We start from the raw sequence: 27,344 nt of genomic DNA on the forward strand, positions 1-27,344 counted from the left end.
CTTGGAGAAGGGGAATGGGCAAAGACACAGATGTGGCTTAATGCCTCACTAATGTTCTTGGTACATAACCACATCAGGTTTGGCCATTATTTAAGTCAGGTATAAACTAAAAAAATTGCTATTAAATTAAAATTTAAAAAAAACTATTCACCTACAAAGAGCTATATTCACAACAAACAAATACAAGGATGAGGCAAAATTTTCCTTCAGCTGGTCAGTTGAGTTTGACTCATGTTGGCACATTTACATATTTATCATACTATAAGCTGCAAATCTGTTGCCGCATGCAGTATCTTCATTGGAAACTTTCAAGGATGCTCGATTTTGGCAGGGACCGGGCCTCTGGGCGGGCACGGATGGGAGTGGTGCAGAGTGACAGCGTTTGTCCCGTGGGGCAGTGCTTCAGAACTGCCCTGCCGTGCTGGGGTCACATTGCAAGAGGCGGACGATGGATGGGTCCTTCTTCGCTCCATTGATGAACTCTTCCAGAGAAAGTCTTCCTGGTGAGACCAACAATAGACAAGTAAGAATTTCCAGGAACAGGGAAGGACCACATATGGACATAAGAGTGAAGAACAGGAGTAGGATCTCGATAATGGTTGTGCAGGGGGGGGAGAGAGAGAGAGAGAGAGAGAGAGAGAGAGAGAGAGAGAGAGAGAGAGAGAGAGAGAGAGAGAGAGAGAGAGAAAGAGATGTCAAGATCTGGATCGGACCAGCCATGATCTTGTTGAACAATGGTGTAGGCTCATGGGCCAAGTGGCTTACTTGTGCTTTCTGTGCTTTTATAATCTCATGAGCTTGCGCCCACTTTCAATCAGATGTGACTGACCCCATTCCTCACCCTTATATTCCTGCCCAACCCTAATACCTTTGATCCCCCTGGATTTTCAAAATCTATCACTCTCATTTTGAAAGATTTCAAAATCTGAACTTCACAGTTCTTAGGAGAGAATACCAAACATTTTGCTGATCCATTTTAAATGGCGATCCCTTATCCGGAGACCTATCCCCTGCTTCTTGGTTTTCCAGCCTAAAGAAATAGTCTCTCACTGCATTTACTGAGCCCCTCATGCGAGCACCTCTCTCTCTCAGCTGTGGCACATCCTGCTCAATATTTCCTCAGTGTCCTCTCCCAGGTTCTCAGAATCAGAATTTATTGTCATGAACAAGTCACAAAATTTGTTGTTTTGCAGCAGCGTCGTAGGGTAAACATTCATATAAACCACCTGACAACAAACAAATAAAAATAGTGCATGGAAAGTCAAAGTGAGGCAGTGTCTTTGATCATTCAGGAATCTGATGGCAACGGGGAAGAAACTGTCCTTGTGCCGCTGAGTGCTTATTTTTAGGGTCCTTAGGATGCAGTGCTTCTTTTCTGCCTTCCTGAGACAGCTCACAGCACTCCAGTCTCACACTGTGCTTTACCATCAGGACTTCCTTCCTCTACAACCCCCTTACAATGAAGGCCAATGGCCTTCCAAACTGCACGCTGTACCTCACAGTAGTGCACAGCACAGTAACAGGCCCATTGAGCCCGCTTTGGCCATGCCGATTGACACCTCTCTACACTAGTTCTATTTGCTCGCATTAGGGCTGTCTCCCTCGAGAGCTCTCCCATCCAAGTATCTGTCTAAAAGCCTTTAAAACATTGCTACTGCATCAGTCTCCACCACATTCTCTAGCCGCTCATTCCAGATATTTGCCATTTGTGTGGAAAACCCTCCTTTAAATGCTTTCCCTCCACCTTAAACCTGTATCCTATGGATCCAGACCCCTGCCCAGGGTAAAAAATTGGCCATTTATCCTGCTAATGCCTCCAGTCTCACCTTCTCTAATACATCTCTAGTAGAAGGTCATTTGGCCCCTCGAGTTCGTTCTACCAATCAATAAGGACATGATTTGACTCTCTATTTAAAATATATTTCATGAGTTTTATTGCCACGTAACACCTTAATAAATCCCCAGTAACACTACCTAACCTTCCCTGGGTCTATCTTCCAACATTTCCTTTCTTTTCCCTCCTCTATGCACCTTACCTGCCCATCACCCACACCTTCCTTCATTCAGCTCCCCATCTCCTTCCTTTCCTTTCTCCAATCTGCATGCACCTTTCTCAGCCTCTCCTCCTTCCTTCTATCCCCTCTTATTTCTTTTCCTTTCTTTCTCCCTCCCACCTGTATTCATCTATCAGCCTGTGCTCCTCCGTCTACCCCCCACACTTTTATTTGGGGTACCATAACCAGAGGACACGAGTTAAAGGTGAAAGGGGAAATGTTCAAAGGGAACGTGAGGGGGAACTTCTTAAAGAGAGTATTGGGGGTGTTGATAGAGCTGTTAGTTGAAGTGATGAATATGGGCTCAATTTTGACATTTAAGAAAAATTTAGTCAGATATATGCATGGTTGGGATATGGCGCAGGTCAGTGGGACTAGGCAAAATAATAGTTTGGCACGGACTAGATGTGACGAAGGGCCTGTTTCGGTGCTGTAGTGTTCTATGGTTCTATTGCCTAATTCGTGCTATTCCTGATGAAGGGTTCCAGCCCAAAACAACTTTCTTTCCATGAATATGCTGCCTGACCTGCTGAGTTGAGAATAACAACCCGAGTCTCAATGTGGACAAGGCAAAGGAGATGATTGTGGACTTCTGGAGAGCGGGATGACCACCCTCCACTAATAGCTCAGTCGTGGAGAGAGTGGAGACACCAAGTTTCTCGGAGTCCACTTAAGAAAGGACCTATCGCGGACCCACACCTCCTCACTGTCAGGAAGGTGCAACAGAGACTGCACTTCCTTAGAAGGCTGAGGCGGCAAAGCTAACAGCCGCCACCCTGTCAACTTTCTACCAAGAGCATCCTGGCTGGCTGTATCGCAGTGTGGTACGGTTGGTGCAAAGCATCAGATCGGAGGTTAATGCATAGGGCCATAAAAGTAGCACTAGGGTCTCCCTCTCCATTGATGTACATTACTGGTATTGTTGTTTAAAGAGGGTTTGTAAAATCTGTGAAGACCCGTACCACCCTGTATTCAGCATCTTCCAGCTCCCGTCGGGGAAGAGATAGAGAAGTATCAGAGTCAGAACCACCTGGCTGAGGAACAGGTTCTTCCCACAGGCAGTGAAACTGTTGAATTGCTCAAATAACTCCCCTTAATTCTACTATTTATTAAGACATTTATATAGGATCTGTATATCTGTGTGTATGCATTGTAGGTGTGTAATGTCAGTTTGTAGTGTTGCATTGTTTTGCACCGTTGACCGGCGAATATTGTTTTATCAGGTTGTACTGGTACAATCGGATGACAAATAAACCTGAACTTCATCCAGCACTTTGTGCATTGATGTAACATTTCTTCCCTTGCATATGGATTTTGGACAAAATGTTTGGACAAAGTCTCGACTGCACAAGGTGTAAATGCTCCCAGGAGAACAAAAGCTTGTAACTAGAGAACAGAGATTTAAGATAACTTGTAAAGGCCCAAAAAAAAGGATATGAATTATACTTTATGAATTGAGTTGCAATGACTGGTGGAAGGTAAAAACATCATGAGATGGGACCGGAGAAGGAGTCACCCAGTACTAAGGAGTAACAGAATGCAGATGTGACCTTGTACACTCAAGATAAGCTTTGCACTAACAAGAATGATGTGCAGCAGACTAACAGAGAAGGATAGCAACAGTTTATTCATTGGACAATGTAATGGTATGATAATTTACTAAGTACGTATCCTGAGGTATAAAAAAAACACTACTTGCTGATAACGGCAGAATGCGCCTTCTCCAACTAACACTGTTAGTTGCAAGTGTTACAATCCGGCAATAAAGAACAAAGAACCTTGATTTCGACTCAGTCTGGTGTTTGACTCACTCATTCATGAACACAGCAGACCTAACACTGGACAAAACTGAAAGATAAAACCAGATTCAACAACTTTCAAAGAGGAACCAAAGAAGTATTTGAAGAGAGAAACAACGATGAGGCTTTGGGGACAGAACAGGGTATGAAGACTAATAAGAGGTCTCTCTCCAAGGGCTGGTGCAGGATGAAGCCCCTCTACCAATGTCACCCCAGCTGATCACTGGCACTTACCATCGGCGTTGGTATCCATTTGCCGGAAGATTTTTTCAGTTCTTTTCTCTGGTGTAGCTTCATCATCGGACAACTTCATCACCGAAGAAACCATCTTGTAGATGGCCTGTGCAGGGAAAGAAAGCCATAAGACATAGGAGCAGAAAATGACTATTCAGCCCACCGAGTCTGCCCCACCATTTAATCAGCTGATCCATTTCCCCACTCAGCCCCACTGCCCAGCCTTCTCCCCAAAACCTTTGATGCCCTGGCTAATCAAGAACCTATCAATCTCTGCCTTACATACACTCAATGACTTGGCCTCCACAAATGCCTGTGATGACAAATTCCATCGGTTCTGACTGAAGAAATTCCTCTGCATTTCTGTTCTAAGTGGACACCCTTCAATCTTGAAACTGTGTGCTCTTGTCCTAGATTCTCCCACCATGGTAAACAATATTTCTACTCTGTCCAAGCCTTTCAACATTCAAAATTTCTATGAAATTCCCCCTCTATTCTCCTAAATTGCGAGTACCTGCCAAGAGCCATCAAACGTTCTTCATGTGATAACCCTTTCATTCCCAGAATCATCCTTGTGAACCTCCTCTGAACCCTCTCCAACGTCAGCAAATCCTTTATTAAATGAGAAGCCCAAAACTCTCACAACAGCCGTCAGTACTGGTGGGCACTGCACTACGGAGGCAGGTCTGCCCAACACATTGCACAGGGCCTCACTCAAAGCAGCCACAGGGGATTTGTTGTGAACACATTTTGCTCCTCAGGCCATCCTGCAGTCTTGGAGCTGATGAATCTATCCTCTTCACACTGCTTGCCTGCCTGAGACTAAACAATAGAGGTCCCCAGACCAGCTCCACAGAACCAGAGACTCCACATGAGGGGCCAGTTCTCCCACAGTCTAACACAAGGCACAGGAGAGGGTGAGGTGATGTGGGGACAGCTACCCTCCACCAGGATATCTTTGACTGTATCATCTTACTGAAATAGACTCAAAGTGCCTGGAATTAAAGATAATTCTAAGTTATTTAAAAGTACATCCCTTAATAAGAAGACACCTTCCAAAGGAGATTTTGGTGGGGGAGGACTTGTATATTGTATATTAAAAAAAACCCCACTTTCAACATTGAGATAATTAGGGTGCAGAAAATAGTCATGAAAATATTACTGGGATTGGAGGGCTTGAATTATAAAGAGAGATGGAATAAGATGGGGCTTTTCTCCCTGGAGTACACAATAGACTTCCGAGAGTTCATCATCGCACTGGAGGGTGAGGGTGGATCTTTTAGAGGTTTATAAAATCATCAGGGATGTAGATAAGGTTATAGTTGTTTTACCAGGGCAGGGGAATTTAAATCTAGAAAGTATAAAATTAAGGTGAGTTTGGAAAGATTTCAATGGGACCCGAGGGGAACCTTTTGCCACACGATAAGTATAGATGCCAGATTAAGGAGTCGAGCCAGATATAACTGTAATGTTTAAAAAGCATCTAGATAGGTCCATGGACAGGAAAGTTTAACAGGGATCTGGGCTGAAGCAGGTAAGTGGGACCAGCTGAGGTAGACAGCATGGCCAGCAGAGACAAGATGGGCTGCTGCTTCATCAGTCATCCCAATCCCTCCTTTTTATTCCCTTTACCAATTTATTTCCTGGATTCCTTTTGCGAGTTCCTGTTGGATTTGCCCTCACTGCCCCTTCAGGCAATGGGTCCGTAGCCTAACCAGAGTCTCATCTCCCTTCTGGCACACTGGGCAATGATCTCAAGCCTATGTCTTCTGGTTCCTGACACTCCTACCAGTGGAGACATTCCTACTGGAATATGTTGACCCAGGCATTGATCCCACCTCCTCCCCTGGACAGTGAAAGAACTAGATAGAGTGGACAGGGAGAAGATATTCCCAGTGGTGGGAGAGTCTGGGACCAGAGGGTATTGCCTCAGAATTAAAGGACATCTCTTTAGAACAGAGATAAGGAGGAACTTCTTCAGCCAGAGGTTGGTGAATCTGTGGAATTCACTGCCACAGGCAGCTGTGGAGGCCAGGTCATTGGGTAGATTTAATGTGGAGATTAATAGGTCGATAAGGATGTCAAAGGTTATGGGCAGAACAATGGGGTTAAGAGGAAAAATACATCAGCCATGATTTGAATAGTAGAGCAAACTTGACAGGCGAAATAGCCTAAATCTGCTCCTATATCCTATGGCCTCAAGCTCCTCTTTCAGAACTGACCAGGGCAAAATTGGAAACAATCAAACTCTTACAAAAAGAAGTAAGGCAAGGTAAACAAAACCCATCCATGCAGAGCAGGAAGGATCCAGGGCACCAGTTTGGGGAGTATGGTGTGGAACTGCCTACCTGGACAATCTCCAACATCTCCGACTTGCTGATGTACCCATTCCCATCGACGTCATACATGTTGAAAGCCCACTTCAGCTTTTGCTCCAAGCCCCCTCGAGAGGTAACGCTCAGTGCGATGATGAACTCTCGGAAGTCTATTGTGCCGTCCCCATTAGCGTCAAAGGTCCGGAACACGTGTTCCGCAAACCTGGAGGCATCGCCATAAGGGAAGAAGTTGCCATAGAGTTTCTTGAACTCCTCTATCGTCAGGTAGCCACTAGGGCAATCCTTCACAAACCCTTTGTACCATTCCTGAATCTCATTCTCCGTGAACTCTGTATTCTCCCGCAAGTCCTGCAACACCTCAGGACGTAGCTTGCTGTTCTGCTTCCCCATCCCGGTTGTCCTGGCAGAAAAGGTGGGGGTGGGGGGAGATGGGAGAAAGAATAATTGTTTTATCTTGACGTGACATTACACCAACCAGGTCTACCTCAGGATGGTTTGGGCAGGGTAAGGAGTTTGCACATTCTCCCCATATCTGCATAGGTTTCCCCAAGGGGCTCTGGGTTCCTCCCACCTTTCAAAACATACCGGGGATTGATGGCCAATCAGGTGTAATTGGGTGGCATGGGTATCTTTAAAAATGTTAAATAAAATACTTAAAATTAGATAAAAATGTGTTTCCTACAGGGCTGCCTTTGACTTGAAAATATTGCTCAGTTATTGCCTCTAGTGGGCCATGGCGTGTTCGGCTGGAAGCCAGGTGAGCCTGAGACTGAAAAACGTTGAGAACCACTGGAATGGAAACAGAATCAGAGTGTGGATTCCACCCATTAGAAGGTACAGTGGACACGATCTATGCCACAGGAGAACCTCAGGGAGCTGCTGGGCCTGGCTGTCTCAGGCTCACCAAGGCCTATAGTTCCATCAACTAGAGCAACTAGCTGAAATCCAGCTTCCTTTTCCCCTCATCTGTGTGGCCACAACTAAGCCAATGTCAGTAAGGATCGGCGTGAGGCAGGGTTGCGTTAATAGCCCCAGGAGCGCTCCCCTTGCCTTACCTCCAATGGGCTTCACACAGGAGTGGAGCTGATCCACTGTGCTGTTGAGAAGTTGTTCAGCCTCTGGCGCCGACACTCCAGAACCAAGGTCAGGCCAGCACCTGCAGTCAGGCTCCAGGGCACAGGGAATGCCTGGGTTTACACACATCCAGGGACTGAGCTCTAGATCACCCTCATAAGCACAAGGGAGATACACTCAACGTCTGCAAGACCAAAGTCCACCCCCTGTAAAAAAAATGAGATTGTGGAACATATACGCTACATTCCGTATGTTTGGAGCCATGCCTGCCTTCACTCAGAGGAGGAGGATTAGCACAGACTTTGGGTGAGCAAGGAAAGGTGTGTTAAAACTGCTCACATGTCTCCTGATGTATAGGCAGTTCTGATAGGCTCCGACAGTCAAGACTTGGACTACACATAGCCTGCAGTTTAAGACAATGAAGGATTCCACCAACTCTGATTCTACAAAATCCCCCATCATCACTGGGAGGGCAAATCAACATTACAGTCCTCTTCTGGGCCAGCACTCCTGCACTGACTTGTAATGATACTCAGACAAGCCATATTGTTTGCATTCCAAATATCAGACTCTTGAGATGGACCCAGGAAGAGAGTTAAAGCACAAGGCTGGAGAAACTCAGCAAGTCAAAAAGTGCACTTTATGTAGCAAAGATAAAGATACATAACCAACATTTTGGACTTGAGCCCTTCATCAAGGTATGGACAAAACCAGGCACCCAAACAAAGTGGTAGGGGGAGGAACACAAACCCACAGGCAGAAGGTAATAGGTGGATAAGGGAGGGAGGGCACATCAGCAAATGGGGGGGGGGGGGGGGGATGGCTCTGCCAATGAAGAGAGAAGGGAGTGGAGAGCTGGAGGAAAGGAGTCAGAGGGATGGCGAAGAGCGAGAGAACAGGGAATGGGTCTAGTAGAAACTGGAGAAGTCGATGTTAATGCCATCTGCTTGGAGAGTGCCCAGATGGAATATTAGGTGTTGCTCCTCTAATTTACAGGTGGTCTCGGTTTGGCCATGCATAAGACCATGGACAGACATGTTGGTGCAGGAGTGGGGGTGGAGAATTGAAATGGTCAGCCACAAGAAGACAGTAACTTGTGGATAGAGAGAAAGATTTGAAGGACTTGCTCAAGGCTTACTTGACAAACTGTAAAGTCCCACTGAGTTCTGGGAACCCCACCCAGCCCAGCAGTCACCTTCTCCTCCATCCGCCTCAGAGATCAGAGTCTCACGTTGCCCTTGTCAGTCACTGCAGGACCAGAGTGGAGGCAGGTCATTCACAGAGCAGTCATAGAGCTTGTGGTTGATGTAACAATGAGCATCTCCAGGTGGGACTTCACAAATATCCCTGCGCACCAAGACTACAGGCTTCCACTTCACCAACAATTGACATGAGAAACAGATCCACCTGCTACGTCAATACAGTGGCTACAAGAACTGGTCCTAGGCTGGGAGCCCTGTGACCAACCGCACGCCAGCAGTGCAATGAATGCTCTCCCCACACTTGCATGGGTGCAGTGCCAACAGCTTCCAAGAAGCTAGACACCAACCGGAAGACAGTAGCTGCTTGACTGGTCACACACCTGCAGGGGAGTACATCCCTGCCAGCACCGTGGCAGAACCTTCACCAGCATGTCCGCAGCAGAATACAGCAGCACACAAGCACCTCTCAGGGGCAGTGACGGCTGGGTGGGAAATGTTCACAGCCAGAAAATGAACACTAATAATAACTTGGGAAAAGATGAGGAAGAAATCTGTAAGCTAAAATAAACACTTGATACGTGTTTCTTTCACATCAGAAGTTACACAATGCTTTGTCCCCACCCTCTCCAATCTCCCTCCCCCACTCTCTTCATTCACCCCCTCCCCATTCTCTCCAATCTCCCCCCACTCTCTCCAATCACCCACTCCCCACTCTCTCCAATCACCCCCTCCCTCACCTTCTCCAATCCCCCCTGCCCCTACTCTCTCCCATCAGACCCACCGCTGAGACCCTTTTATCGTTTCCTCTGTTTATGTAATTCCTTTGAAAGTTGTTGTCGACCTTTCCAGGCAGCAGTCTGTAGAACCCTACACTGGCAGTGTTAAAACACATCTCCCCACTAACCTTTTGTCAATGATCTTCACAGGTTACTGAGCCTCCTGCCATGGCTGAGAGACAAACATTACCTCCAGTCTAGATGTTTCCTGCACCCTCTGTGTTGTTGCTTTCATTGAACACTTGGCTGTTGACTTATGAAGGTGTGTTAAATTGCATTACCAATTCCTTGCACCTCTAGTTTGAGGCACTTGCTTATTTCTGCATAGGACACATCACACAGGTATCGGGCTAACCAGGGAAGACATTAGCTGGGATACCGGGAGAAGCTCCAGCAATTTGTCGAGGCTTGTGCACCCAGAGAGTACTGCCGCTCACAGTGAGTTAATACAAGAAGCTGTTTGCCAAGACTCAGCACCCACATCCGCTCCTATTTGCGCAGCCTTGTTGATAGTTGAACAGGAAGTCAGGCCCAGCTACATGCAGAGATCTACTTGCATCCACAAACCCACAAGGCGTACTGATAGAAGCTCATACAGTGGACACCAGATCACACCCATAGCCTGAAGTCAAATCACTCAGTGGGCGCACATCGTCACCTCACATTTCGCAGGTCGTGGGTTCAAGTCCCACTCCAGAGACTCACACACAGAAATGCAGCTCTGCATCATGTCAACATGAGGCCCCATCATTCCCCTGGAGGGGGTAGGAAAGATCTCAGAGCTTTTTATGTCGGAAAAGAGCAATGAATTTTCCTTAGTGCCCCGGGCTCAACCAGTAACTGGTTGTTGTCCCATTGCTGCTTGTGGGATCTTGTTGTGCACAATTCCTGACACCAGTGACTGTGAAACACTTCGGTGAAGCCATGGGCGCAAACAAATCTAATGAACTTCAGAATATGAAAGGGAGGCAATTCACTGTTTCCAAAAATTGTGCATCATTCTGGTGGGGCAATGGTTAAAAATATCCCCCCACCCTTCCTCTCCTACTGTAAGCCAGAGACGATTGTGGCAAATACACTGAATCTGAGAGTGAGTGTTGTGGGACAGTATGGGAACAGTGAAGGGGCTGTGAGAGAGTGGGTGTGGGGCAGTGGGGTGAACAGTCAAGTGGGCTTGAGTCAGTGGGTGTGGGACGGTGTGGGTGCAGTGAAGGGGCTGTGAGTCAGTGGGTGTGGGATGGTGGTGGGGGGAGCAGTGAAGGGGCTGTGATATCCTTGCCTTGTGAGTCTGTGGGTGTAGAGTGGTTGGGGGGGGGGAGGTGAAACAGTGAGGGGCGGTAACACCCTGGCCTCTGTGAATCAGTGAGTTTGGAGCAGTGGGTGGGAACAGTGAGGGGGCTGTGATATCCTGGCTCTGTGTAAGTTGGGGGGAATGGCACTGCCACCTGGCACCAGAACAGAGTCCTGGGTTTCCAACAACAAGCAAAACACACAAGGCTATCAAACAAAACCAGCCTCATGCCTGCTCTGGGGCAGGTGCAAGCCTATTAAATGCTTGGCTAATTATAGTGGTTTTCAGCTGCTTGAGTCTGCAAGCTCCAGTTTTATTTTAGAAAGCACCTGGCCAACTGTACCCTTCCATGCCCCACCCTCCCTCCTCACACACACATGCACATTCACATATACACACACACACTTCTTTGTCTCCCACAGATGCTGCCTGATCTGTTGAGTTCCCCCAGCAGAATGAATTTCCAACCACATGATGTCAGTTGTCTGGGAGGGGCCGAACTCACTGCCATCCTCTCCCCTGCAGCTGGTCCATGGGTTTGCTATAGGAGGTCTGCTGTAAGTACAGGAGAACTTAAGATTGATCAGTGGATGAGAACCACTGGTCGACATAAAACAATTCAAATAAAATAGGTCCATTTGCCATTCATGTTACCCTGTCATAATGTTAGATTGTCCAGAAATATTCCATCGCCAATGAGCTCTGTGGTCACAACTGTGGTGCAGAGTCACTTGTCTGAGTGTTACTGGTACCATGTAACGCAGTACTACCTGTCACATGGTCGATGACTAAACCGGCTCCCCCACCAGGTTTGCCTGGTATGGAGGGTGGTTAGACACCCTGCAGGATGAAAAACAAGACCTGTCAAAGGGTGGATGAACCCTCTCGTAGAGTCAATAGCCATCTAGCAAAGTGTGGAATGGGCATCCCTTGCATCGAAGCTTGGTCTGGTCATTCACTGCAACAGAAATTCCCCCAGTTGTCTTGGACTTCATGCTACTGGATCTGGGAGGGGATGTTGAGAGGGTGGGTCTGGACCTGTGCAACCTCCTACTCACCTAAATCCATTCAGGCACACGCTGTTCCTTTCGGAAGAGTGGGTACCCTCACGATGCCTGTCAAGGATCAGTCTGTACAGCCACTCCAGGACGCACATAGCAAACCCCACAAACTGACTGAAAAGATCCATTATCATCCTATTGGATGGATAACCAAACGAAGGTGGTGCCGGAAATGTAACAGACAGCTGCAGCATGTTCTCACAAACAGGAAAAGAATTCAGCAAAGGGTATGGGACGGTTCCTGTTCCCCAAGGAAGTGATAACTGTAGTCACAACTCTGTGACTCTAATGAGGAAATCAGAGATGATACTGCTCTCTGCTGATCTGGCTCATAGCTGTAATGCCCTTGCTGCCTCTCCCTTGTAGCTGGTGTCACAGCACACAGAGCCAAGGGAGTCTGCAGACCAGGAGTGATAAAATACGACACCATGAGAGTCCAGAGCAGCCTATGTCAGCACACCCACTTGCCCAGACACCCCACGATACTTTGGTACATCACTGCACATTGAGGTAGTTCTGCACGATGAGGTAACATGAAATTCAGACACTTCCTCTCACACAGTGACACACTCCACTAGCAACAATACTTCAGTGTATTTGTAATCTTCCCCGAGTCTATCTTGTCCTGAATCACAGGTTACTAATTCATTGTCTGGAGCACCATGGCACAACTGACATGGAGTCAGTTTTTTGGTTTAAATCTCACTTCACACTCTTGAGCACAAAAACTTACTGGGGCTGGTCAGCTTGAATTGCAAGGAGAGGTTGGATCAGCTGGGACCTTTCTCCCTGGAGCGAGGAGGAAGCACAGAGGTTTATGCAATCATGAGGGGCACGGACAAGATAAATGATCAGTGCCTTTTCCCTAGGGTAGGGGAGTCTAAAACTGGAGAGTATCCATTTAAAGTGAGAGAGGAAGTACTAAAAAGTGACCCACGAGGTTCCTTCTACACATGCGGGGGTGGGGGGGTGGTGTGTGGAAGGAGGTGCCTGAGGAAGTGGTAGTGGCTAAAATACATTTAGACAGGTAGACAGGAAAGGTTTAGATGGATATGGGCCAAATGCAGGCTAATGGGACTAGCTTGGTCAGCACGGACAAATTGGGCTGAAGGGCCTGTTTCTGTGCTGTAGAACTCTATGCCTCTATTTGACCTTTCCTTTGAGTACAGTAGCAAGCTGCAGGTGCCATCTTTCAGAGTTAAACTGAAGCCTGATCTACTCTTTCAAGTGGATGTAGAAGATCTGAGGGCAGCAGAATTATCCCCGGGCAATGTTTCTCCCAACATAAATAGAACATAAAACACTGCAGCACAGTACAGGCCCTTTGGCTCTTAATGTTGTGCCGACCCATATAATCCTACCAAAAAAAACCCTCTAAACCCTTCCTGCCTCGTAACCCTCTATTTTTCTTCCATCCATGTGCCTGCCTAAATGTCTCTTAAACACCCCTAATGTTTCAACCTCCACCACCATCCCTGGCAAGGCATTCCAGGCACCCACAACTCTCTGTGTAAAAAGAAACTTAACCCTGATGCCTCTCCTAAACCTTCCTCCCTTCACTTTGTACACATGTCCTCTGGTGTTTGCTACTCTCGCCCTGGGAAAAAGGCACTGGCTGACCACCTTATTTATCCTTCTCAGAATCTTGTAGATCTCCATTAAGTTATCTCTCATTCTTCTTCGCTCCAAAGAGAAAAGCTCTAGCTCTAACCTTGCCGTATAATCCAGGTAACATCCTGGTAAATTCCCTCTGCACCCTCTCTATAGCTTCCACATCCTTTCCTATAATGAGGTGACCAGAACTGAACACAATTCTCTAAGTGTGGTCTCATCAGATATTTGTAAAGTTGCAACATGACCTCTTGACTCTTGAACTCAATCCCCCGACTAATTAAGCCCAGCATCCTATCAATGCGCGGCAACCTTGAGAGATGTATGGATTTGGACTCCAAGGTCTTTCTGGTTTTTCACATTGTTAAGCATCTGACCATTAATCCTGTACTCAGCTTCTGGTTTGTCCTTCCAAAATGCAGCACCTCACACTTATCCAGTTTAAACTCCATCTGCCATTTTTCTGCCCAACTCTGCATCCTGTCTATATCCTCTTGTAACTTTCGACAACCTACAGCACCATCCACAACTCCTCCAACCTTCGTGTCATCCACAAACGTACTGACTCATTCTTTCGCTTCTTCACGTCATTTATAAAAAAATCACAGAGTAGGGGTCCCAGAATGGGTGGTTGTGACAGATCAGTCACTGATCTCCAAGCAGAATACTTTCCTTCCACTACTACTCTCTGCTTTCTTCCTGCAAGCCAGTTTTTATCCACACAGCCAAGGTTCCACTGATCCCGGGCCTCATGACTTTCTGGATGAGTATCTTGTGGGGGACTTTGTCAAATGACTTGCTAAAATCCATGTAGACCATGTCTCATCAATTTCTTTTGTTACCTCTTTAACAAAAAACTCAATTAGGCTTGTGAGGCACGACTTTCCCTTCACAAAGCCATGCTGACTATCCTTGAGTAGACTGTACTTCTCAAAATGCTCATTGATCCAATCCTTAAGAATCCTCTCCGTTAGTTTACACACCACTGATGTAAGACTCACAGGTCTATAATTCCCAGGATTCTCCCTATTACCTTTTTAAAACAAGGGGACTACATATACCATTCTCCAATCCTCTGGCACCTCCCCTGCAGTCAAAGAGGATTCAAGGATCATCGCTCCTGCCCCAGCTATCTCTTCTCTCACTTCCCACAGCGGCCTGGGGTATATTGTGTCCGGCCTTAGGGACTTATCAATCTTGATGTTTTTAAAAAGATCCAACACTTCCTCTTCCTTAATTGCCACATTGTCCAGTACAAAGGCCTGTTCAATTTCGACCTCACCATGATCAAGGTCCTTTTCTCTTGTGAATACTGAAGCAAAGTATTCATTTAGGACCTCCCCAACCTCCTCCGCCTCCAGGCACATTATGCCTTCTTTATGTTTTAGCTGCCCCACCTTCATTCTCGTCGTCCTTCTGATCTTTATATACGCAGAGAATGCCTTGGAGTTCTCCTTAATTCTACATGCCTAGGCCTTCTCATGCCTCCTTCAAGCTCTCCTAAGTACTTTCTTAAGCTTCTTCCTGGCTACTATATATTTCTCACGAGCCCTTCCTGTTTCCTGCTTCCTATATCTAACACATGCTTCCTTCTTCCTCTTGACTAATTGCCTCACCTGTTTCATCAGCCACTGTTTTATCATCCCTTTTCCTACCATCTTTTCCTTGGCCTAGTGGGACAAACCTATCTTGAACCCAGCACAAGTGGTTCCTAAACTTCCTCTACATTAGCTCTGTGCTTTCATCTTTGAACATTTGCTTCCAATTTATTCGTGCTCGTTCCTGCCTCATCCCTTCATAATTAGCAGTTAAGCATTTTCCCACTTTGTCTGTTTTTATCCTTTTCCATAGCTATGTTGAAGCTAAGGGAGTTGTGGTCACTCTCACCAAAATACTCCCCTACCAAGCGGTCTGCCACCTAAACAGGTTCAGAAACAGAGATAGGTTACTCCATTAAACAGTAAAATCCCCGTTAACTGGAATTCAAGCAACCAGCAGTTTCAAGCAGCTGGCAAAAAAAATTGCAGAAAATAAATAGGTAAAAAAATATCAAAGTTTAAAATTGGTGCCCTGCCCCCCCCTCCCCCCCTCCCCCCCCCCACCACAGTCAGTTCTCCAATCCATGCAACGCACAGTCTCAAACATCGGGAAAATTCACTTCTCCGGCATCTACCAATCCCCATAGATGCTGGATACAGGGGTGTTTTTTTACTGTACAAGGCCCTAGTGAGATCATGTCTGGCATTCTGTGCACAGCTCTGAACTCTACCTAAAGAGGCATAGATTTGTAACAGAGGTAGTACAGCAAAAGCTCATCAGAATAATCCCTGGTATGGGAGGTCTATCATATGAAGAAGAAATATTTAGATTGGTCCTGCACTCCCTTGGATTTGAAGGACTAGAGAGATCTCATTAATGCACAAAGTTGTTGCAGGAAGTGGACATGAAGATGATGCTTCCCCCAGGCCAATGAGGCTTGAACCAGAGGTCATACTCTCAACATGTTAGGTCAGGACAGAGGCAGGAAAAATAATCTCTTCATTCAGAGGGTGGTGAAACTTTGGAATTTTCTTTCCAAAAGGGTTTGTGGGCACATTCACTGAGTGAGTTCAAGAGGTCGATAGATTTTTAGATATAAAGGGAACCAAGGAGCATGGGCTGAGTGAACTTCTCCTTTTCTTTACGTTCATTCTTTCTTTTGCAGCCAAATATAATGCAAGGGCAAGGGGCAGTTGCTCCTCTCTGAAGCCACCCCAGACGCCAGGTAGGTCTGGCAAGTCTTCCATGATTATTTCCTCACCACTGATAATCATTTTTTTTTAACCTGCTCTGAGCCATTTGTTATTGTCACCATCCTTTTCCCGGGGGAAAAAAATAGCAAATCCCAGAAAACACCTGTTGAAGGTGAGTGGAGAAAAATTCAGGGGAGATCTCAGAGGTAAGTCTTTTTACACAGAGAGTAGTGGGTGCCTGGAAATCATTACTGGGAATGGTGGTGCATTCAAAAGACACACGGATGCAAGAAATATAGAGGGTTTTGGGTGTGAGTTAGGGAAGGGTTAGATCGTGGTAGAAATTAAAGTAAAAAACACAATGGTGGAAAAACTCAGCAGGTCAAATAGTGTACTTGAGCCCTTCGTCAAGGTATTCCTACCTCCATTTACGATACATAATCTGTCCGTGATACCTTGATGAGGGGCTCAAGCCCAAAACTTTGGTTATAAAGGACACTGCTTGACCTGCTGAGTTTCTCCAGCTTTATGTTTTTACTTCAACCACAGTGACGGAGGAGGAGTCACGTGATGGAGTAGTGGCCGGACGGTGAACTTCAGCCCTCTCCAGAAAAGTCGGAAAAAACAAAGGAAAACACAAAGGCACAGAAATAAAAGTTAAAGAAAAGTGAGTATAAAGGTGGAAAGAAGATGGCGACAAAAAAAGAAAAATCGAAATCAACGGTAAGAAGAGAGGAAGAGAAGACAATGGAGGAAGAAGGAGAAGGCCTTACCTGTTCGAAGAGGCCCGCGGTGGAGAGAGAAACCCGCTCCCTCAGGTCGGTAGAAATTGGACTACAAAAATGGCTCGCTGAGCCGAGTAAAAGTGCGCAACCGCGCATGAAAAAAAACACACCGACGGGAGGGGGGACCAGCTGGGGAGTCGATCTCCACAGCCAGCAATGACAGCTACAGAACACCTGCAGCAAGAAGAGACCACAGAAGACAATGGAAACAAGAAAGAAGTGAAGAAAAGGGCAACAAAGAAACAACAGATGGCCAACCCAGAGGAAGAAGAAGAGGAAGAGTACAGTGAAATAGAAGAAGAAGGGAAAGGCAAGATAAAGGATATACTTTCTCTTATTAAAGGATACATGGAGTCATTTAAAGAATGGCAAACACAGGAATTTAATGATTTAAGAAAAAGAATACACAACACAGAAGAGAAAATGAATAAAATAGATATGACCTTAACAGAAATGGGAAAGAAAATGGACAAGATGGAAGAGCGGGCAGTAGCAGCAGAAATGGAGGTAGAGGACTTAAAAAAGAAATTAGAGGAATCTAATAAAAAAGCTATAGAGACACAAGAACTGTTAGCTCAGAAAATAGATATAATGGAAAATTATAACAGAAGAAATAACATAAAGATAGTGGGCCTTAAGGAAGATGAAGAAGGCAAGAATATGAGAGAGTTTATAAAAGATTGGATCCCTAGGATCCTAGGATGTCCAGAACTACAGCAAGAAATGGAAATAGAAAGGGCACATAGAGCATTGGCCTCTAAACCACAACCACAACAAAAACCAAGATCTATTTTAGTAAAATTCCTAAGATATACTACAAGAGAAAAGGTACTGGAGAAGACAATGGAAAAAGTAAGAGAGGGCAACAAGCCACTGGAGTATAAAGGGCAAAAAATCTTCATTTATCCATATATAAGTTTTGAACTCCTAAAGAAGAGAAAGGAGTTCAATACAGCAAAGGCGATTTTATGGAAGAAAGGGTATAAATTTATACTAAAGCATCCAGCGGTATTGAAAATATTTATTCCAGGACAACAAAACAGACTATTCTCGGATCCAGAAGAAGCACGAAAATTTGCAGAACAATTACAAAATAGACTGAGGGATGAAGACGTGTAATGAGAGTAAAAATGATCACGATTGATATGTGTGTGGGTAAAGAGGTATAAGAGTGTATAGGTATAATGTGCATACGTGAATGTATCTGTACTTAGAGGAAAATATAGATAGTATAGACAAGAATTAATAAGGGAAGGAAATGGAATAGAGAGAATAAGGAGGGAATTAAAAGAGTGACCTTTGTTACATATGAAAAGTGAAATCTTTTCTGGGGGGGGCTGGGTGGGGGGGAATTGCGGTCACTGCAAAATCAGTTGACGCTTGCGAGTGAATTCGCAAACCCAAATGGAGAGGAGAGATGTGGTTGTCCGACAAGGGATAAAGGACAACTCAGGAGGGGAAGGGGAGATTGGGGCTAAAGAAGTTATAAATAGGAGAATAAGGAAAATGTTTGATGTTTTAGGAATGTTGTCTTATAAAGGGTTTAAAATAAGAAAACAGAAATGGAAAAGGAGGAAAGGTAATGAAGGAAAAACGGAAAGGGAAGATAAACAAAGTATAAAATGGCTACGTTGAACTATATGACTTTAAATATTAATGGAATACATAACCAAATTAAAAGGAAGAAACTGCTAAATTTACTGAAAAAAGAAAAAATTGATATAGCATTTGTCCAAGAAACACACTTAACTGAATTGGAGCACAAGAAATTAAAGAGAGATTGGGTAGGACATGTAACAGCAGCATCGTATAATTCAAAAGCAAGAGGAGTGGCTATATTAATTAGTAAAAATGTGCCATTTAAAATAGAAGAGGAAATAATAGATCCAGCAGGGAGATATGTAATGATAAAATGTCAGATATATTCGGAGTTTTGGAATCTACTTAATGTATATTCACCTAACGAAGAAGATCAAAAGTTTATGCAAGATATCTTTTTGAAGGTAGCTAATACGCAAGGGAACATACTAATAGGAGGGGATTTCAACCTGAATTTGGATTCAAATATGGATAAAACTGGGAAAAAAATTAACAGAAAGAACAAAGTAACCAAATTTATAATTAAATCAATGCAAGAAATGCAACTTTTGGATATATGGAGGAAACAAAACCCAAAAGAAAAGGAATATTCATATTACTCGGCTAGACATAAAACATACTCAAGAATAGACCTATTTTTGTTATCAGCTAGTTTGCAAGATAGAGTAAGAAAAACAGAATATAAAGCTAGAATACTATCGGACCATTCACCCTTAATATTGACAGTAAAGCTAGAGGACATCCCTCCAAGAATGTATAGATGGAGATTAAACCCCATGCTACTTAAAAGGCAGGATTTTAGAGAATTTATTGAAAAACAATTAAAAATGTATTTTGAAATAAATACGGAATCAGTGGAAGATAAGTTTATACTATGGGATGCAGTGAAAGCATTCATTAGAGGGCAAATAATAAGTTATGTAACCAAGATGAAGAAGGACTATAATCAGGAAACAGAGCAGTTGGAAAGGGAAATAGTAAATATAGAAAAAAAATTAGCAATGAAGGAAGATACAACTAAAAGAAGAGAATTGGCGGATAAAAAAATAAAATATGAAACATTACAAACATACAAGGTAGAGAAGAATATAATGAAGACAAAACAGAAATATTATGAACTGGGTGAAAAAACGCACAAAATCCTAGCATGGCAGCTTAAGACAGAACAAGCTAAGAAAATGGTATTGGCATCAAGGAAAAAAGACAAACAAATTACATATAATCCAAAAGAAATTAAGGAAAACTTTAGAGAATTCTATGAACAATTATACCGAACTGAAAACGAAGGGAAAGAAGGGAAAATAGATGAATTTTTGACTAAAATTGAACTACCAAAACTACAAATAGAGGAACAAAATAAATTAACAGAACCATTTGGAACAGTAGAAATACAAGAGATAATAAAAAAATTACCAAATAATAAGACACCAGGAGAGGATGGATTTCCAATAGAATTCTACAAAACATTTAAAGACTTATTAATTCCGCCCCTCCTGGATGTAATCAACCAGATTGATGAAACACAAAGCTTACCAGATTCATGTAAAACAGCAATAATTACAGTAATACTAAAACAAGGGAAAGATCCACTCTCACCAGCGTCATATAGACCAATATCTTTACTAAACACAGATTATAAGATAATAGCTAAACTATTAGCAAACAGATTAGCAGAGCAGGTACCGAAAATGGTAAATTTAGACCAAACTGGATTTATCAAAAAAAGACGCACAACAGACAATATTTGTAAATTTATTAACTTAATTCATGCAGTAGAAGGAAATAAAGCACCTGCAGTAGCAGTTGCTTTAGACGCAGAGAAGGCCTTCGACAGAGTAGAATGGAATTATTTGTTCAAAGTATTGCAAAAATTCAGTTTACCGGAGAAGTATATTAATTGGATTAAAGCATTATATAAGGGACCGTTAGCGAAAGTGACAGTAAATGGACATGTATCAAAGCAATTTAACTTAAGCAGGTCAACGCGGCAGGGATGCCCACTATCACCTTTATTGTTTGCGTTAGCTATAGAACCACTAGCAGAATTGATAAGAATAGATAATAATATAAAAGGAATAAAAATAAAAGACAAGGAATATAAAATCAGTCTATTTGCGGATGATGTTATAGTGTACTTAACAGAACCAGAACTATCAATAAAAGAATTATATAAGAAATTGAAGGAATATGGAGAAGTGTCGGGTTACAAGATAAACGTAAATAAAAGTGAAGCAATGCCTATGAATAATGCGGATTTCTCAAAATTTAAGAAGGAATCTCCATTTAGATGGCAAATGCAGGCAATAAGATACCTAGGTGTACAAATAAACAAAAATATCGGCCAATTATATAAACTCAATTATTATCCACTAATGAAAAAATTACAGGACGATTTAGAGCATTGGAAAGATTTACCACTAACACTAATAGGAAGGATAAACTGTATTAAAATGAACATTTTTCCAAGGATATTATACTTATTTCAGGCATTGCCAATACAACTGACAGAAAAATTCTTCAAAGAGTTAAAGAAAATAATAAGGAAATTTTTATGGAGAGGGGGGAAACCGAGGATAGCACTAGATAAATTAACAGAATGGTATAAACAAGGAGGCTTACAATTGCCAAACTTTAAAAATTATTATAGAGCCGCACAATTAAGATACCTATCAGATTTTTATCAAACAAGGGAAAAACCAGACTGGATGAGATTAGAATTAGATAAAATAGGGGAAAAGATACCTGAACACATATTATATAAATGGGATGAAAAATTGGTACAACATAGAACTTCTCCAGTATTACATCATCTCCTCAATATTTGGAAGAAGATTCATGTAGAAAGAAATAAAACAAATTATCAATTACCAAAACTAATATTGACGCAAAATAAGTTACTCCCTTTTACAATAGATAACCTTTCCTTCAGAGAATGGGAAAACAAAGGGATTAAAAGAATAGAAAATTGTTTTTCAGGAAGTAGATTCTTATCCTTTGAACAAATGAGAGATAAGTACAATATAACTGGAGATACAGCGCTGGCATATTACCAATTGAGATCCTACTTGAAGGATAAATTAGGAAGCAGTTTGAGTTTGCCAGAGGGAAGTAACCTTGAATATGTGATTACAGATACAATGTTAATCAAAAGGTTTATAACAAATATGTATATTAAACTGCAAGAAAAGGAGAATGAGGAAACAAATGGTAAAACTAAACAAAAATGGGAACAAGATTTAAATATAAAGATAAAAAAAGAAACATGGGAGAAATTATGTTCTGGAACGATGAGAAATCAATAAATACGAGGCTACGTATGATACAATATAACTGGTTACACAGACTATACATTACACCTCAAAAGTTAAATAAATGGGACCCAACAGTATCTGATAGATGTTTTCGATGTAAAAAAGAAATGGGAACAACAATTCATGCAATCTGGACATGTGAGAAAGTAGAAAAATTTTGGGAAGATCTCAATCAGATATTAAATAAAATAACAGAAAACAATATACCAAAGAATCCAGAGATCTTTCTCCTAAGTAACATAAAAAACAAAGAATTTGGAATTGATTTGGAGGATGCACAAAAAAGATTTGTTAAGATAGCTCTTGCCGTAGCAAAAAAATGTATTATGTCAACCTGGAAATTGGAAGATAATCTGAAAATACAACAATGGTATATAGAAATGAATAAATGTACTCCATTAGAAAAAATTACATATAGTTTAAGAAATAATATTGAAATATTCGAACAAATATGGGAGCCTTACATTAAATACAATAGCGAAAACCTACTGGGGACAATCATTACCTAAGTTGATGGAAGGAGAAGGAAAGAAAAGAATGGACTCAGTAGAATTTCTGGTGTATTTTTGTTGAATGACAACATTGTCTGACTGGTTTAATGTAACCTAGATTGTATACCAAAATGGATGGGGGGGGGTGGGGGGGTGGCTTGGGAGGAGGGAGGGTGGGGGGAGAAAAAGTCACTGTATATGTGTGAAAAAGAAAAAGTGTGTATTATGGCTAATGTGATTTATGGTGTGAAAAATAAAAAATTTTTAAAAAAAAACCACGGTGACGGCAGATTTTTATATTTTACAGATTGTTGCAGGGTAGGTTTACATAGATCTACACAACATTGTAGGCTGAGCTGAACACATGGGGGGGCTGTGCTGATGACAGTCAGGATACGCAGACTGATATGGCCTACTCTTCACTTATAACCTCTTGTCCTGAAAGAGTTATTAATTTTGCTTCTGATGGTCTCATGTCCAGTGTTACATGCCTTAACTGGAGTTAAACTTCCGAAACCTACCTGCCTCTCCACCTCTTTCTCCTTCTTTAAGATGCCCCAGAAAACCTCCCACTATCAGGCGAGGTTTTGGCCACTACCTGAGCAGCTCCCTTAGTATATTTACAAGACTTTTTAAATGAAGATTGTGGGTCTGCAGAGATGCATAGTGAGCCAAGCAGCATCTGGGAAAGGCAGAGTTAATTTTTTAAAAGTTAAATTTAGACATACAGCACAGAAACAGACCCTTTCAGCCCATGAGCCCATGTCATCCAATCAACCTACAACCCTGGTACATTTCGAATGGTGGGAGGAAATCGAAGGACCTTGAGAAAAACCCTTGCAGACATGGATGGGGAGAACGTACAAATTCCTTACAGGCAGTGCAGAATTCGAACCCCAGTCCTGATCGCTGGCGCTGTAACAGCATTGCGCTAACTGCTACACTAACTATTCCACCATTAATGAACCAAGTTGATGGACAGAGCCAGCACCTTTTCTGTGAATCCAAGAGTTAAACAAGTGTATTTCAGGGCAAGGAGACGTCATGAACTAATTGGAGTCCAATTATCTCCCATTTCCCAATGCTCTCCTTCTCCTGTTCCCTGGTTCCAAACATTGATCTTTGCCGTGCACCCTAAACACTAACCCTAATACTAAACCCTAAACTCATAGAACTGACTCAATAAGACATAAAAAAATTTAAAAAAAGGCTATTCAGCCCATCGAGTCTGCCCCACCTAAACCATGATCATGAGCTGATCCATTTTCCCACTCAGCCCCACTACCCAGCCTTCTCGGCATAACCTTTGATGCCCTGGCTAATCAAGAACCTATCAATCTCTGCTTTAAATACACTCTATGACCTGGCCTCCACAACTGCCTGTGGCAACAAATTCCACAGATTCATCACTTTCTGGCTGAAGAAATTCCTCCCCATCTCAATTCTAAGAGGACACCCTTCAATCCTGAAGTTGGGCCCTCTTGTCCTAGACTCTCCCACCATAGGGAACAACCTTTCTACATCTACTCTGTCCATGCCTTTCAACATTCAAAACATTTCAATGAGATCCTCCCCCCCCTCTCATTCTCCTAAATCCCAACAAGTATAGGCCAAGAGCCTCGGAACCCTCTCCAACGTCAGCACATCGTTTCTTAAATGAGGAGCCCAAAACTGCTTACAATACTCCAAGTGGAGATTCACTAGTACCTTATAAAGCCTCAACATCTCACCCCTGCTCATATTCTACTCCTCTTGAAATGAATGCCAGCATTACATTTGCCTTCTTCACCACAAATAAATTCGAAAGAGAAGAGTAATTCTCAGATGATAACTGACTGGATGCGTTGTCTGCAGGTTGCTGTAGTGGGTTTTAGCAAGGCCTTTGTTAGAATAGAGGATTTATGTTCATGTCACCCTTTTGTTGCATCCCCAGCTGCTTCCTCATGAAACATGAGGCAGTAGTCACTGGAATAGGGAACAAAAACCAAACTGCTGAAGGAGGTCAGCGGGTCAAGCAGCATCTGCGGAGGTAGAGGGATGTCCCACGTCTCGTGGTGACCTCTCCATCATTGCTGCCTGGATCTTTCTGTAGGGGCCCCACCCGAAACGTCAACCGTCTTTTTTCTGCCTCCACAGATGCTGCTCGACCTGCTGAATTCCTGCAGCAGTTGGCTCCTTATCTGAGTGTGATCACTGTGACTAGGCAGCAACCAGTTGGCAGACTCAGAATCACATGGATACCAGCATTGCAGTGAACCAAGAACATTTCCTAGGTGCCTTGCAAGAGTTTAATGGCCTACATGTAACACTGAGCCACAGAAAGGGGGAGGGGATATGAGGGCAAATGATTAAAATGGACAGTTTTGTAGGGCATTTAGAACATAGAATATTCCAGCACAGTACAGGCCATTCAGCCCACAATGTTGTGCTAACCTTTATAAACACTCAACCATCTTCTATACCTTCCCTACCTCACACCCATAACCCTCTATTATTAATACATCCATGTGCCTGTCTAAGAGTCTTTTAAATGTTCCAGTTGTACAAGCCTCCACCAACACCCCTGATAAGACATTCCAGACAGCCACTACTCTGTGTAAAAAAACCTACCCCTGATGTCTCCCCTAAACATGCCTTCCCTCACCTTGTACAGATGTCCTTTGGTTATTTAGAGATGAGATGAAGGTTTATTACCAATTTCAATGTACAGATACACTGAGATTCTTACTTGCTGCAGCCACACAGGTACACAAGATGTTCCAACTACAGTGGTAGAAATGAAATCACAACAATGAGCCAAGGCAGAAAAATAGATAACAGGATAGATCAATAAATATTCACAGTTACAGTTGGTGTGTGAGTAAGGGTACTGTTTCAACCATGCAGACCAGTCTTTTGGTGGTCCTGGAGTAGTTTATGGTCAGGGTAGCATGGGGTTGTTCAAGGGCCTGATAGCTGTTGGAACAAAAACAGGGAGGGAATTCCTGAGCTGTGGGCCACAGCAGTGGAAGGCAAAACTATTGCAAATTTAGAGAGGGCAATGTGAGGTGGTTGGTGATGTCTGGACAAGTGGAAGTTACATAAATGGGGAAGTGCTCGATCACAGGCGAATTTGAAAATCAGGATGAGAATTTGGAAACTGAGGTATAGTCCAGCAAACACTTCTCATGTCACCTCAATCACGAATTGTGTGAAAACCTGCCTAGATCTTCTACAGAAATGTGGGAACACAAGGACCGGGATCTTACCATGACTGTGGCCACCATGACGATGGTTTAAACTAATCCCATCTGCTCTCTGTATCCCTCCACGCACTGCATGTTCACCTGCCTGCCTAAATGCCCCTTAAATATTGCTTTTGTATCTGTTTCCACCATCTCCCTGCCACCCTATTCCACTAGCATCGTAAATCTCGTTAAGACCTTTCCCCCCTCACCTCAAACCCATGGCCTCTGGAACTTGATATTTCCATCCTGGGGAAAAAAAAATTCTGTCTACCCCATAATTTTGCAAATGTCCATCCAGTCTCCCCTCAGCCTCTGGAGAAAACAAATCATGTTTGTCTAACGTCTCCAATTCAGGCTAACACTATTGTCCAACACTATCTGTAGCCAAGCGATATCAGGCCATTCTCAGACAGACAGGTTGACTTTGAAACTTGTCGCAATCTTAAACTCGCAATAATCTTACACATCCAGACTGACTCTCACAGACCTTCCACACTGATTTTTACACCTACTCATTCACTATCTGTCTTGCTAAGTTGACTTTTCATTCTCCCATTCACAGATTTTACTTCTCTGGTTTCTGTTAGCTCCCTCTCCATCCCTACTTCTCCTTTCCTCTATCTCTCTCTCCTTCCTTTTTCCCCTCTGTTTCCTTTCCTCTAGCTCTGAATTCACAGAGCCTCCCCACTCCTGATTAATTCTCACCAATCCTCTCTCCTCTTATCCACATCCAATTATCACCTCCTGCCTGTTGGTATGGGCTTCTCCCCCTACCCACTGTGATATTACAGATCTATCACCAATGTACATAGTGTATATAGTTACTGTATCTAGACTGTGCTTACAGCGATTGGCTGAGAGCTAAGCCACACCTATTGTCTGGGCCTTAAAGGGTTGTGTCCCTAGCCAGGTCGGATCATTCCAGACTGGTCGGCCACCTCTGAAGAGCTCCTGTCTTTTGCTAATAAAAGCCTTAGTTTGGATCAACAAGAGTTTGATTCTTTCAACGAGCTCTACACCCACTCTTCCCTTTGTCCCACCCTTTTAATTCAGGTGCCTGTCTGTTTTTTTTACTCATACCTTGAAGAAGGGCTCAGGCCCCAAATGTTGGTAATACTGTATACTTTAAAAAAATAAAAGCACAGTGCTGAAGAAACTCAGCAGGTCAAGCAGTGTCCTTTATGTAGCAAAAGTAAAAATACAGAACCAACGTTTGGGGCTCGAGCCCTTCATCAAGGTCTGGAAAAATGTCAGCAAGTGTCCCAACAAAAGGGTAGGGGGAGGTGTGATCATAAAGGCAGGAGGTCGAGAAGGGAGGGAGGGGAGAGCAGCTATCAAGGGGAGGAGGGATGGCTGGGTGCAGGGAGGGAGGAGGAGGAGAGCTGGTTAGCAGAAACAGGAAAAGTCGATGTTAATGCCATCTGGCTGGAGAGGGCCCAGAGAGAAAATCAGGCGTTGTTCCTCCAATTTACGGGTGGTCTTGGTGGGACAATACATGAGGCCATGGACAGACATGTGAGTATGGGAGTGTGACACAAAACTGAAATGGTTGGCTTCTGGGCAATCCCTGTCAGTGTTGCGGACAGAGCGAGCGTGCTCAGTGAAGCAATCTCCCAATCTGCGCCAAGTTTCTGTGACATAGAGAGGGCCACAGAGAGAGCACCGGATGCCGTAAATCAGTCCTGCGGATACACAAGTGAAGTGTTGCTTCTCTTGAAAGGCCTGTTTGGAGCCCCGGACGGTGGTGAGGGGAGGAGGTGT

General features: G+C 43.5%; 1 protein-coding gene across 16 annotated transcripts in view; it reads left to right on the forward strand.

The window, feature by feature from the left end:
* Positions 1-306: 306 nt before the first annotated feature.
* Positions 307-27,344, forward strand: part of rims4 (regulating synaptic membrane exocytosis 4) — a 133,146-nt gene continuing 106,108 nt past the window's right edge. For 3 of the 16 annotated variants that reach the window (XM_069884474.1, XM_069884473.1, XM_069884478.1), the window contains exons 1-2: positions 435-523; positions 16,143-16,202. Coding sequence is in view for 9 of the 16 variants with exons in the window: in XM_069884463.1 (XP_069740564.1) it covers positions 17,112-18,074 (963 nt within the window). In the remaining 7 variants the exon portion in view is untranslated. Of the gene's footprint in view, positions 524-9,625; positions 9,738-16,142; positions 16,203-16,719; positions 18,242-27,344 lie in introns of those variants that run through there. The other 13 variants (XM_069884467.1, XM_069884470.1, XM_069884469.1 and 10 more) reach the window with 10 other exon arrangements.

Source organism: Narcine bancroftii, chromosome 6 (genome assembly GCF_036971445.1).
Source record: "Narcine bancroftii isolate sNarBan1 chromosome 6, sNarBan1.hap1, whole genome shotgun sequence".
NCBI lineage: Eukaryota > Metazoa > Chordata > Chondrichthyes > Torpediniformes > Narcinidae > Narcine > Narcine bancroftii.